The 12,796-nt window shown below is 46.6% G+C and overlaps 1 protein-coding gene across 1 annotated transcript in view; it reads left to right on the top strand.

Annotated features, from left to right (window-relative positions):
* Positions 1-12,796, top strand: part of TECTA (tectorin alpha) — a 137,612-nt gene that overhangs the window by 47,700 nt on the left and 77,116 nt on the right. The window contains exon 10 of the mRNA XM_036276159.1: positions 5,514-6,115. Within this exon, the coding sequence (XP_036132052.1) occupies positions 5,514-6,115 (602 nt within the window). The remainder of the gene's footprint in view (positions 1-5,513; positions 6,116-12,796) is intronic.

Below are 12,796 nucleotides of genomic sequence, written 5' to 3' on the forward strand. Positions count from 1 at the left end.
TAAACTCTTTACCCAGATTAACATATTGTTAGCATTTGCCCATCTGCTTTTCATTCCCTCTTACTCTCCATGTGGAAGTTAGTTGTTTACATCCTGGCCCTTGTCCCTACACAGTTCAGTGTGTTTCCTTAAAATAATGATTCTCATTTACAGAGTCGCAGCTAGGAAATTTAACCTTGATATAGTAATTTTTTATTTTTATTTCTTTTTTATCCTCACCCAAGGACAATTTTCCATTTTTTGTTCAGATAGAGTGGGAGGGAGAAAGAGGAAGAGAGAGAGAGAGAGAGAAACATTGAAGTGAAAGGGACACATCGAGTGGCTGCTGCCCGCACAACCCAACCAGGAACTTGGGACAAACTGCAACCAAGATACATGCCCTTAGTGGCAACCGAACCTGGGTCTCTCTGGACTGCAGGCCAACGCTCCAACTGCTGAGCTAAACAGGCCAGGGCTTGATATAGTAATTTAACATCAATATTTCAGTTTTAAAATTAGCCCAGCTCTGGCCAGTTTGGCTCAGCGGTTAGAGCATCGGCCCATGGACCAGAGAGTCCTGGGTTCAGCTCCCGCTAAGGGCATGTATTTTGGTTGCAGTTTGTCCCCAGCCCCTGTTGGGGTTGTGCGGGTGGCGACCACTTGATGTGTCTCTCTCACATTGATGTTTCTCTCTGTCTCTTCCTCCTTCTCTCCCTACGGCTCTATCTGAAAATAAATGCAAAAAAAAAAAAAAAAAAAATGTCCTTGGGTGAGGATTACAAGAAAAAAAAATTAGCACAGTGGTGTCCTTTATGGCTTTCTGTCCCTCAGCCCAGACCCAGCCCAGGATCACATGTTGCCTGAGCGGTCGTGTCTCGTTAGTCTCTAATTAGGAACAATTCCTTACCTTTATTTGCCTTTCTTGAGATTTTCACCTTTAAAGAAGACAGCCTCCCCCTTTTAAAAATAGCATGGCCCTCTGTTTACGTTTGATGTTTTCTCACGATCAGACTCTGCTCTGCACTCCCACTCAGACTCCTGCACGGTGACATGAGCTTTTCTTTTTTTTTTTTAATTTTTTTATCCTCACCCGAGGACATTTTTCTATTTTTTACTCAGATAGAGCGGGAGGGAGAGAGAGGAAGAGAGAGAGAGGGAAACATCGATGTGAAAGGGACACATCAAGTGGCTGCCCCCCGCACGACTCAACCAGGCCCCGGGACAAACTGCAACCGAGGTACATGCCCTCAGCGGGAACCGAACCCGGGTCTCTCGGGACCACAGGCTGACGCTCCAACTGCTGAGCCAAACTGGCCAGGGCGTGAGCTTTTCTCATAGTATCACAGCCCACGAGGGCACACTCTGCCCAACCTTCTCTGTGGGTGATAAGAAGTCTGATACCTTGATGCTGTCAAATGTCTCTGCTCTGCAGTCATTATGTTTCTTTCTTGCAAATAAAGAATGATCTGTGAGGAGATGCTTCAGGACCACATGTGTGTCCTGCACGTCACCACCCCTCAGTGAGCGCCACTGAGCTTCTCTGCTGGTGCCCGTCTGTGGCTTGGCAGTCATGGACTGACGGCTTCCGGCCACCTCCCTCTCCACTGGGGGCAGGAGTCCTCCTTCTTGTGGCCTGTTCGCCTTTCATCCTCCACCATCTGTCTCAGTCATTTATCTCTCGTATCAGTGCAGGTACATGGATTTCCTATTTTTTCAGTTATTTATATTTTATATTACATTTATTAATTATTTTGGTATTAAAACTGTTCCCAATTTGGCCTGTGGGAGCCCCTTCAAATCGCCTCCTGTGTCCTTTGGCTTGCCTTTGTCATTTCCTACTGTCTGGCATCAGAACAAATCCACACTCCTCTGTTAACCTTCCCCAGCCCCAGACTACAATCAGCCATTACTCCAAGAAGCCCTGATTAATTTTGGCGGAGAATGTGCCAGAGCACAGGGTCTGGTAAGGCTTACCCATTGCCGCTGGAGAGTACTCTTGCTTCCTCTCTAAGCCCTTTCAACAGAAACATCTTAGCGTTAAGAACCAGCACACACGCACACACACACACACACACACACACACACACACACACACATGCCTATTTAGATCTCTGGTTTCTGAGCTTTGGGAGTTCGAAGCGCACATGGAGCATTTGGTGGCTGTCATCACAGAAGAGGGCAGTCACATACCTGGTGAAGCTTAACTGCACTGGGAGGAGTGAGTGGCAGATGCTGTGAATCTGGAAGGTGGCATTCTGGGAGCTCTTTTCATGAAGTCACCTGCAGAGACAGAGGTTCCCAGGTTTCTACTGAGCACCACATCGAGTCCAACTGTATAACCCTGTCCCAATGCCTTCCTTTTAATCCACATCCCTCCTGCTCCTTTGTGCTCCCTCTGTTCATCTAACATGACCTCTGTCCCCGGACAGCACTCAGCCTTGGACGTGCCGTTCATTCACGGCAGGGCGTCCCTGAGCCTGCCCGTCCCAGACCCATCTCATTGGCCGGCTGCGGCCGTGCCATTCTGCCATTCTGTGCCTCCTGCCCGGGAGGTGCTCCTGGGTGGTTTTTGGACTGCACGGGGCACAGTCAGCGGCACTGTTTCTATGAACTAAGTGCAGCGGGATGGTGGTGAGTCCCTCTTTCCTCAGATGGGATGAGCTCCTCCCCCTCCCTCCCTGCACCTGCAGAGCTGGAAGGATCTCCTGTGGGCAGAGACATGTGGGCAGAAGCATGGCTTCTTTGGGTGAAAGGCCAGGGCTTGGACTTGAGACACCCTCCAGCGCGTCTCGTCTAGACATGAGGTGCTCAGGTCACACTTGATCAATCAGGTCCCTGGGTACGAAGAAGTTATCTGATCAGGGTCATGCAGAATGGGAATTAGATTGGGCAACAGTTGTGAAGCAGGGACGCCTCTTCTCAGGGACAGACCACTGCTCTGTGTGTAGATACATTTCACCAGCCCCCTGGCTGGCAGTGCAGACTGCCCCACTGAAATGATGCCAGGGTCCAGGGAATGCTTATTACTTACATCTGTGTGTCCCAGACTTTCAGACAAATGCAGACAACACAGTCCACCTTACAGCATGAAGTACGTAAATGTCATGCTACTGTCTGTCACTGTAAACCTGCAGTCTGTGTTCTGACATCCATAATCGAGAGACGCGTGTGACGACCCCTGTGCAGATACTGAATCGGAGCTGAGCAGCGTCCGTGCCAGGGCTGCGTGGCTGCAGTCCCTGGGGCCGGGGCAGACGGCGGTGGCTGCCAGCACACGGCGCGGGGCTGATGAGCGGGTGCTGTGGGCAGGGCCGCTTTGCCGCACAGTTTAATGCTCCGTGGCCCCTTGTGTGCACTTGGATCCTGAGACCCTGTTGAGGAGTCAGTGTGCACAAGAGCAGAAACAATTTTAAAGGTGAGATGTTGTTGTCCTAGGAGATGGCAAGACTTGTGCAGGTCCTTGGTGCGCAGACTTGTAGGTGGGTCCCCTCGGTGCCTCTGGAGACAGCTCTGCCAGGGCAGACTTTGACGCCGACATTAAGAGAGCGGGAGGACCACCTAGAATTCCGTGGCGAGCAGCCTGTGCTGCTCTATTGTTGTGCCGTGTGTGAGTCAGACGTGCCGTGCTGTGTGAGTCAGACGTGCCGTGCTGTGTGAGTCAGACGTGCCGTGCTGTGTGAGTCAGACGTGCCGTGCTGTGTGAGTCAGACGTGCCGTGCTGTGTGTGTCAGACGTGCCGTGCTGTGTGAGTCAGACGTGCCGTGCTGTGTGTGTCAGACGTGCCGTGCTGTGTGAGTCAGACGTGCCGTGCTGTGTGAGTCAGACGTGCCGTGCTGTGTGTGCTCAGACGTGCCGTTGCTGTGTGACTTCAGACGTGCCGTGCTGTGTGAGTCAGACGTGCCGTGCTGGTGAGTCAGACGTGCCGTGCTGTGTGTGTCAGACTGGCTGTGCTGAGTGAGTCACACTTGCCGTGCTGTGTGTGTCAGACTTGCCGTGCTGTGTGAGTCAGACGTGCCGTGCTGTGTGTGTCAGACGTGCCGTGCTGTGTGAGTCAGACTTGCCCTGTTGTGTGAGTCACACTTGCCGTGCTGTGTGAGTCAGACGTGCCGTGCTGTGTGTGTCAGACGTGCCGTGCTGCGTGAGTCAGACGTGCCGTGCTGTGTGAGTCACACTTGCCGTGCTGTGTGAGTCAGACGTGCCATGCTGTGTGAGTCAGACTTGCCGTGCTGTGTGACTCAGACTGGCCGTGCTGTGTGTGTCAGACTTGCCGTGCTGTGTGTGTCAGACGTGCCGTGCTGTGTGGTCAGACTTGCCGTGCGTGTGTGTGTCAGACGTGCCGTGCTGTGTGTGTCAGACGTGCCGTGCTGTGTGAGTCAGACGTGCCGTGCTGTGTGTGTCACACTGGCCGTGCTGTGTGAGTCAGACGTGCCGTGCTGAGTGAGTCAGACTTGCCGTGCTGTGTGTGTCAGACGTGCCGTGCTGTGTGTGTCAGACGTGCCGTGCTGTGTGAGTCAGACGTGCCGTGCTGTGTGTGTCAGACTTGCCGTGCTGCGTGTGTCAGACTTGCCGTGCTGCGTGTGTCAGACTTTCTGTGCTGTGTGAGTCAGACTGGCCGTGCTGTGTGTGTCACACTTGCCGTGCTGTGTGTGTCACACTTGCCGTGCTGTGTGTGTCACACTTGCCGTGCTGTGTGAGTCAGACTGGGTCTGTTGAGGAAGCTGTTGGGAAGACGTGCATGTTGAAATGAAACTGGAAGATTGGGTAGGATTTGGCCCCATGAAGGCCGTCCAGGTGGGGAAAGACTCAGCAAAGGAAGTAGAGATGACCAACGCTGAAGGTGGTGAGGAGGTGGGAAGGCCAGAAGACAGCAGATAAGAGACAAGAAAGACAAAAGGAAGACCAGTTTGTAGAGTAAAAGTACCCTCCTAAAGTGTACCCATAGCAGCAGGAAGCGCAGAGATGGGAAAGGTCCTTGAGAGTCTACTGTGGACTTACTGGTCCTCAGAACAACCAGGCTGGGCAAGTAGCACCCTTATTTAATGAGAGAAGGATCTGGGGCTCAGAGGTGTATCCAAAGCATCGCTCTTTCCAGGGCACTCTGCCCAGTATCTGAGTCAAGAGACGGGACAGGAGAGCGGGTTCATATGTCTCCGGCCCTTACTACAGGCTCAAGCTGAGTCACAGAGCTTGTTTCTTCATCTGTAAGGCAGGGTGATAAGGCTTCCCTACCTTCTGGCTCATGGACAAACGACACTGCAGCTCCCAGAGCAATGCCTGCCTGTGGCAGGAGCTCACTGCCTGCACACAGAAAGCTAAGTGCCCCAGAGGAGCACATGAGTGAGGGCTTTGCTGAGCCTTTGAGGACCCCAGACGAGGATGACATGGCATTTACCAAGCCCTGTGCTGTACAATAAGAGTGCACACACAGGACACCACACACACACAGCACACACACACGTGCATGCTAGAGCGCGCCCACCTCTGTCTGCGGTCTGTCCCTTTCTCAAGCCTGCCTTCTCCTTGACCACCCTCAGCTCTGGACTGCCCGGAGAACAGCCACTTCGAGGAATGCATGACGTGCACCGAGACCTGCGAGACGCTGGCGCTGGGCCCCATCTGTGTGGACAGCTGCTCTGAGGGGTGCCAGTGCGACGAGGGCTATGCCCTGCAGGGGAGCCAGTGCGTCCCCCGGAGCGAGTGTGGCTGCAACTTCGAGGGGCACCAGCTTGCCACCAATGAGACCTTCTGGGTGGACCTGGACTGCCAGATCTTCTGCTACTGCAACGGCACCGACAACAGTGTCCACTGCGAGACCGTCCCCTGCAGGGATGACGAGTACTGCATGGAGGAGGGGGGCCTGTACTACTGCCAGGCTCGCACCGACGCCTCCTGCATCGTCTCGGGCTATGGTCACTACTTGACCTTTGACGGCTACCCCTTTGACTTCCAGACCAGCTGCCCGCTCATCCTCTGCACCACAGGAGACAGGCCAAGCTCAGATGCGTTCCCCAAGTTCATCGTCACAGCCAAGAATGAGGACCGGGACCCGTCACTGGCCTTGTGGGTCAAGCAGGTGGACGTGACCATGTTTGGCTACAGCATAGTGATTCACAGGGCCTATAAGCACACCGTGCTGGTGAGTAGTCCCAGGCCAGACCCCGGGAAGGGGGTCATGGAGATGGGGGGACAAGGGTCCTGGGTCAGCAAGCAAGGCTGCTCTGAAACAGGCTGGTTCTGAATCTAAGGAAAAGCGCAGATAGGATGTGAGAGCAGAGAGCACCCAGGAAACTGTGTCTCAGGGAGCTCAGCCTCGGAGAGGAGAAGGACCTTCCCAGCCACAGGCTCCGGGTCAGGCACAGGTCCAGAAGTGGCACCTGCACAGTGCAGTGGAGTCTGTTGGATACGACACAGACCTAGGTCCCCAGGCCAGCGTGGCTACCACTCTGTGGCCTTGGCAGTCACTCTCCGTCAGAGAGAACATTTGCCCAGTGCATTGGGCATCTGAAAGGGTACCATTGTCCAATCCACCTCCCGCCCTTTTTCAGGATCAGAACACTGTTTGCCTGCTCTGGCCTCTTCCCCTCTTCCAGCCTACCTGTTGGCTCTCTCCGTTGGATTTGGGAGTTCGAGAGGCTTGCAAGTGTCTGGGGCGCTCCGGGTCTTTCCTACAGTCTTTCCTCATGGAGACCTTGGCTTCCGCTTCCCACCCCTCCCACTTTCCATTCCCCTGACAATAAAGAGAAGAGTATGCAGGAGCTGAGGAGTCCCGTGCACTCCTGGTCCAGCCTGGGGACCTCAGACCAGCAGCAGGCCCAGCCCATCCAAGGCCTGGCTCGGAGCAGCACGTGGACGCACACACGCCAGCCAACAGCCTCTGGCTGAGCGCTTCACAGGAGCTGATACAGGCTGTTAGACTTTCTACGTTGCTCTCACTGAGCTGTGGTGTAATGTATTCTCTTTATTTAGAATAAAGAGTTTTTATTTTTATTTTATTGCTTTTTTATTTATTTTTTATTAATTTATTAATTTTGTTACAAATGTTTTTCCTTTTTCCCCTACTGATTCCACCCTCCTCCTCCCTCCCCACCCTGTCACCAGCTTTGTTGTCCATGTCCATTGTTCATGCATCCATGCATACAAGTTCTGTGGTTTATCTCTCCCCCATCACCTCTTCTTCTGGATATTGTCAGTCTGCACCCTACTTGCACATCCCTGGGACTACCCCATACCTCAGATGGTTACTTAAGTTCATTATATTCCACAAATAAATGAGATCATATGATACTTGTCTTTCTCTGTTTGGCTTGTTTTGCTTAGGATAATACTTTCCAGGTCCCTTCATGTCGTCTCAAAGGATAAGAGATATTTCTTTCTTACAGCTGCGTAGTACTCCATTGTGTATATGTACCACCACTTTTTTATCCATTCATCTACTGATGGACATTTGGGCTGTTTCCAGATCTTAGCTATTGTAAATAGTGCTGCTACAAACATGGGTGTACATACATTCTTTCTGATTGGTGTTTCAGGCTTCTTAGGGTATATTCCTAGACGTGGGATCACAGGGTCAAATGGAAGTTCAATTTTTAACTTTTTGAGGTAACACCATAGTGTTTTCCATAGTGGCTGCACCACTCTGCATTCCCACCAGCAGTGTACTAGAGTCCCCTTTTCTCCACACCCTTGCCAGTACTTGTTGTTTATTGATTTATTGATTGTGGCCATTCTGACATGTATGAGGTGATACCTCACAGTTGTTTTAATTTGCATCTCTCTGATGATTAGTGATATTGAGCATTTCTTCATATGTCTCTTAGTCATTTGTATGTCCTGTTTGGAGAGGTGTCTATTTAGTTCCTTTGCCCATTTTTTAATTAGGTTCTTTGTCTTCCATTTGTTGAGTTGTATGAGCACTCTATATATATCAGAAATTAACCCCTTATCTGATGTATCATTGGCAATGATGTTCTCCTATAGAGTGGGTTGCCTTTCCATTTTGATGACTATATCTTTTGCTGTGCAGAAGCTTTTGACTTTGATGTAGTCCCATGTGCTCATTTTCTCCTTTGTTTCTGTTGCCTTAGGTGATGTATCAGTGAAAATTCTGATGCATATGATGTCTGAAATTTTGTTGCCTACATTTTCTTCTAGGATTTTTATGGATTCATGAGTCACATTTAAGTCTTTTATCCATTTTGAGTTTATTTTTGTGTATGATGTAAGTTGATGGTCTAGTTTCATTATTTTGCATGTAGCTGTTCAATTTTCCCAACACTATTTATTAAATAGGCTGTCTTTACTCCACGGTATGCTCTTGCCTCCTTTGTCAAATATTAATTGAGCATATAGTCTTGGGTGCATTTCTGGGTTCTCTCTTCTGTTCCACTGGTCTATATGCCTGTTATTGTGCCAGTATCAGGCTGTTTTGATTACAGTGTCTTTGTAGTATAACCTGAAATCTGGTAATGTGATCTCTCCTACCTTGTCCTTCTTTTTCAAGATTGCTATGGCTACTTGAGGTCTTTTTTGGGTCCATTTGAACTTTTGAAGTATTTGTTCTAGTTCTGTAAAGTATGTCGTTGGTATTTTGATGGGGATTGCATTAAATCTATAGATTGCCTTGGGTAGTATGGACATTTTAATGTTGTTAATTCTTCCAATCCATAAACAATGTATGTGCTTCTACTTTTTTATATCTTCTTCTATTTCTTTTTTCAATGACCTGTAGTTTTTTATGAATAGGTTCTCTATTTCTTTGGTTAAGTTTATTCCTAGGTATCTTAATTTTTGTGCCACAATTGTAAATGGGAGTGTTTTTTCATTTTCTCTTTCTGTGAGTTCATCATTGGTGTATAAGAATGCCATTGATTTCTTGACGTTAATTTTGTATCCTGCTACATTGCCAAATTCATGTATTAAGTCTAATAAATTTTTGATAGAGTCTTTGGGGTTTTCTACGTATAGTATCATGTCATCTGCGAATAATGACAGTTTCACTTCCTCCTTTCCAATTTAGATCCCTTTTATTTTTTCTTCCTGTCTGAAAACTGTGGCTAAGACTTCCAGTACTATGTTAAATAACAGTGGCAAAAGTGGGCATCCTTGCCTTGTTCCTGTTCTTAAGGGAAATGCTTTTAACTTTTGCCCATTGAGTATGATGTTGGCTATAGGTCTTTCATATATGGCCTTTATTGTGTCGAGATATGACCCCTCTATTTCCACATTGCTGAGCATTTTTATCAAAAATAGATGCTGGATTTTGTTGAAGGCTTTTTCAGCATCTTTTGATATGATCATGTGCTTTTTATTCTTCATTTTGTTTGTGGTGTATCACATTTATTGATTTTCGAATATTGTCCAGCCTTGCATTTCTGGGATGAATCCCACTTGGTCATGGTGAATAATTTTCTTGATGTATTGCTGGATCTGATTTGCTAGTATTTTGTTCAGGATTTTGGCGTTTATGTTCATCAGGGATATTGGCCTGTAGTTTACTTTCTTTGTAGTGTCTTTTTCTGGTTTTTGAATTAGAATTATGCTGGCCTCATAGAACAAGTTTGGAAGTCTTCCTTCTTCTTGAATTTTTTGAAATAGTTTGAGGAGAATGGGTGTCCGTTCTTTTTTGAATATTTGGTAAAATTTTTCCATGAAGCCATCCGGGCCTGGGCTTTTGTCTGCTGGAAGAGTCTTGATTACATCTTCCATTTCCTTGATTGTTATTGGTCTGTTCAAGTTTTCTATCTCTTCACGGTCCAGTTTTGGGAGACTATGTGTTTCCAGAAATTTGTTCATTTTGCTTAGATTGTCGAATTTGTTGCCATATAATTGTTCATAGTAGTTGTTAACGATCTTTTGTATTTCTGTTCTGTCAGTTGTTACTTCTCCTCTTTCCTTTCTGATTTTGTGTATTTGGGTTCTGTCTCTTTGTTTCTGGGTGAGTCTAGCTAAGGGTCCATCAGTCTTGATTATCTTTTCGAAAAACCAGCTCTTTGTTTCATTGATTTTTTGAATTGTTTTTTTGGTCTCTATTTCATTTATTTCTGCTCTGATCTTTACTATTTCCTTCCTTCTGGTTGCTCTGGGGTTTTCTTTTGTTTGCTCTCTAGTTCTTTAAGTTGTGAGGTTAGATAGTCTATTAGAGATTTTTCTTGTTTCTTAAGGTAAGCCTGTAGTGCTATGAACTTTCCTCTCAGTACTGCTTTTGCTGCATCTCATAGATTTTGTGTTGTTGTGTGTTCATTTTCATTGGTTTCCAGGAAGTTTTTAATTTCTTCCTTGATCTCCATCGTAACCCATTCATTGTTCAATAACATGCGATTTAGCCTCCATGTGTTCAAATGCCTTTGCATGTTCTTATTGCAGTTGATTTCTAGTTTCATGTCATTGTGATCTGAGAAGATGCTTGATATGATTTCAATCTTCTTGAACTTGTAGAGACTTAGTTTGTGTCCTAACATGTGGTCTATCTTTGAGAATGTTCCATGTGCACTTGAGAAGAATTTGAATTCTGTAATTTTGGGGTGTAATTATCTGTAGATATCTACTAAATCCATTTGGTCTAGTGCTTCATTTAGACTCTCTGTTTCCTTGCTAATTTTTTGACTAGAGGATCCATCCAGTGATGTCAATGGGGTGTTGAAGTCCCCTGCTATGATTGTATTGCTATCGATATTTCCTTTGAAGTCTTACAGATTTTTAATATGTGTTGGTGCTCCTATATTGGGTGCATATATGTTTATCAAGGTTATATCTTCCTGTTGGATAGATCCTTTCAATATTATGTCGTGGCCTTCTTTGTCTCTAGTTATGGCCTTCATTTTGAAATCTATTTGATCAGATATGAGTATTGCTACCCCAGCTTTTTTTTTTTTCCTTTCCGTTTGCTTGCAAGATTTTTTTTCATCACTTCATTTTCAACCTATGTGCGTCTTTTGTTGTGAGGTGGGTCTCTTGTAAACAACATATAGATGAGTCCTGCTTTCTTATCCAGTCCGCTACTCTGTGTCTTTTTATGGGAGCATTCAATCCATTTACATTTAAGGTGATTATTGATATGTACTTTTTTATTGCCATTTTGTTCAGGGTTGTTATATTTTTCTTTCTTTTCTCCTGCTAATTACAGCAGTCCTTTTAATATTTCCTGCAGTGCTGGTCTGGTGCTAATGAATTCCCTTAGCCTTTTTGTTTTTGTTTTTTGTTTTTTTCCATCTGGGAAGCTCTTTATTTGACCTTCTATTTTGAATGATACCCTTGCTGGGTAAAGTAGTCTTGAATTCAAATCCTTGTTTTTCATGAACTTGATTACCTCATACCATTCCCTTCTGGCCTGTAGTGTTTCTGTTGAGAAGTCAGCTGAGAACCTTATAGGGTTTCCTTTGTAGGTAACCTGTTGCTTATCTCTTGCTGCTTTAGGATTCTCTCTTTGTCTTTAATTTTTGGCATTTTGATTACTATGTGTCTTAGTGTGGACCTGTTTGGGTTTTTCTTACTTGGGGCTCTCTGTGCTTCTTGAACTTGAATTTCTTCTTTCTTCACCAAATTAGGGAAGTTTTCTGTCACTATTTCTTCAAATATATTCTCTTGCTCATTTTCTTCCTCTTTGGGGACTCCTGTGATGTGAGTGTTATTACATTTCCAGTTATCCCACAGTTCTCTTAAGCTGTCTTCCCGTTTTTTAATTGTTTTTTTCTTTTGGTTTTCTGATTGGTTGATTTGTTTCTACCCTGTCTTCTAATTCACTGATCCGGTCCTCAGCTTCCTGTACTCTGCCATTTAGACCTTCCAATGTGTTCTTTCTATGTGGTACATCATTTTCAATTCTTCTTGGTGATTTTTAATTTCCAACTGGTTGATTTTCAACATTTGTATGTCTTTACTCATGGTGCTCATGTCCTTACACATGGTGTTGAGCTTCCTCAAGATCATGGCTCTGAATTTTAGTTCTGTTAACTTGCTTAACTGCACCTCATTTATCTCATCTTCGGTAGAGGTCTCTTGTTCTTTCATTTGGCATTTGTTTCTTTGTTTCACCATTTTGGCTATCTCAGTGGGCTTTGGAGCCTGCCAAATTTTCCCTGTGGGTGTTGGTGTTCTGCTGTTTTTGGCTCCCTCTCCTGGGTTTGGATGAGTGTGGGAGGACCCGTGTTAAACACCACTGTCAAGTTTCTGGGTAGAGTTGCAAGCCCAGGAATGTTTCTGATATTCTCTAGCTTTTTGCCTGGAGGCTATTAGTTGTAGCAGTTACTTAAAGAGCCTTGTGTTCTTAGTTGAATGAAAAACTCCCTCAGGTGTTCAGCGTAAGGGGATTTCCTGATGGTGGGGCAGATGCTGGTTGTTAATGAGCCTCAATTTGCATTTTAATGGCCACCTGGGTGAGGTTGAATCTCCAAGGGAGGGGCCACCGCCTCTCCCCAGAGCCCTGGGAAGGAGTAAGATGACCACTGTCCTGCATGGCTGCAACTCAGCAAAAACTCTGAGCACCCTCCAAATCCCCAGTGTCCCCACACAGTTCCAGTCCAGTCCTCCCTCCCTCTGCTGGAGCCCAAGATGAGTGGATGTGGCTATTTTAGTGCCTGTCCCGGGTGTGTGCTATGGAGCTGCTTGAGAGTGTAACCTGAGCGCGCTGCTCACAGCTAAGGCCACTGCTGTCTGTGGGCTCCCAGCCCCCCTCTCATGCCTCCTCCATCCTACCAGGATTGAGTTCATGTCCCTGGTTATATGGTCCTCCAAGCTGCTTTTCTGTTGCTTTTTCCTGGCAATTTGTCTTTATTTTCATTATAATTCCAGTTTGGTCTTGGGAGATGGTGTGTGTAGTTTT

This window comes from Molossus molossus, unplaced genomic scaffold, assembly GCF_014108415.1.
Source record: "Molossus molossus isolate mMolMol1 unplaced genomic scaffold, mMolMol1.p scaffold_m16_p_22, whole genome shotgun sequence".
NCBI classification, from domain to species: Eukaryota; Metazoa; Chordata; class Mammalia; order Chiroptera; family Molossidae; genus Molossus; species Molossus molossus.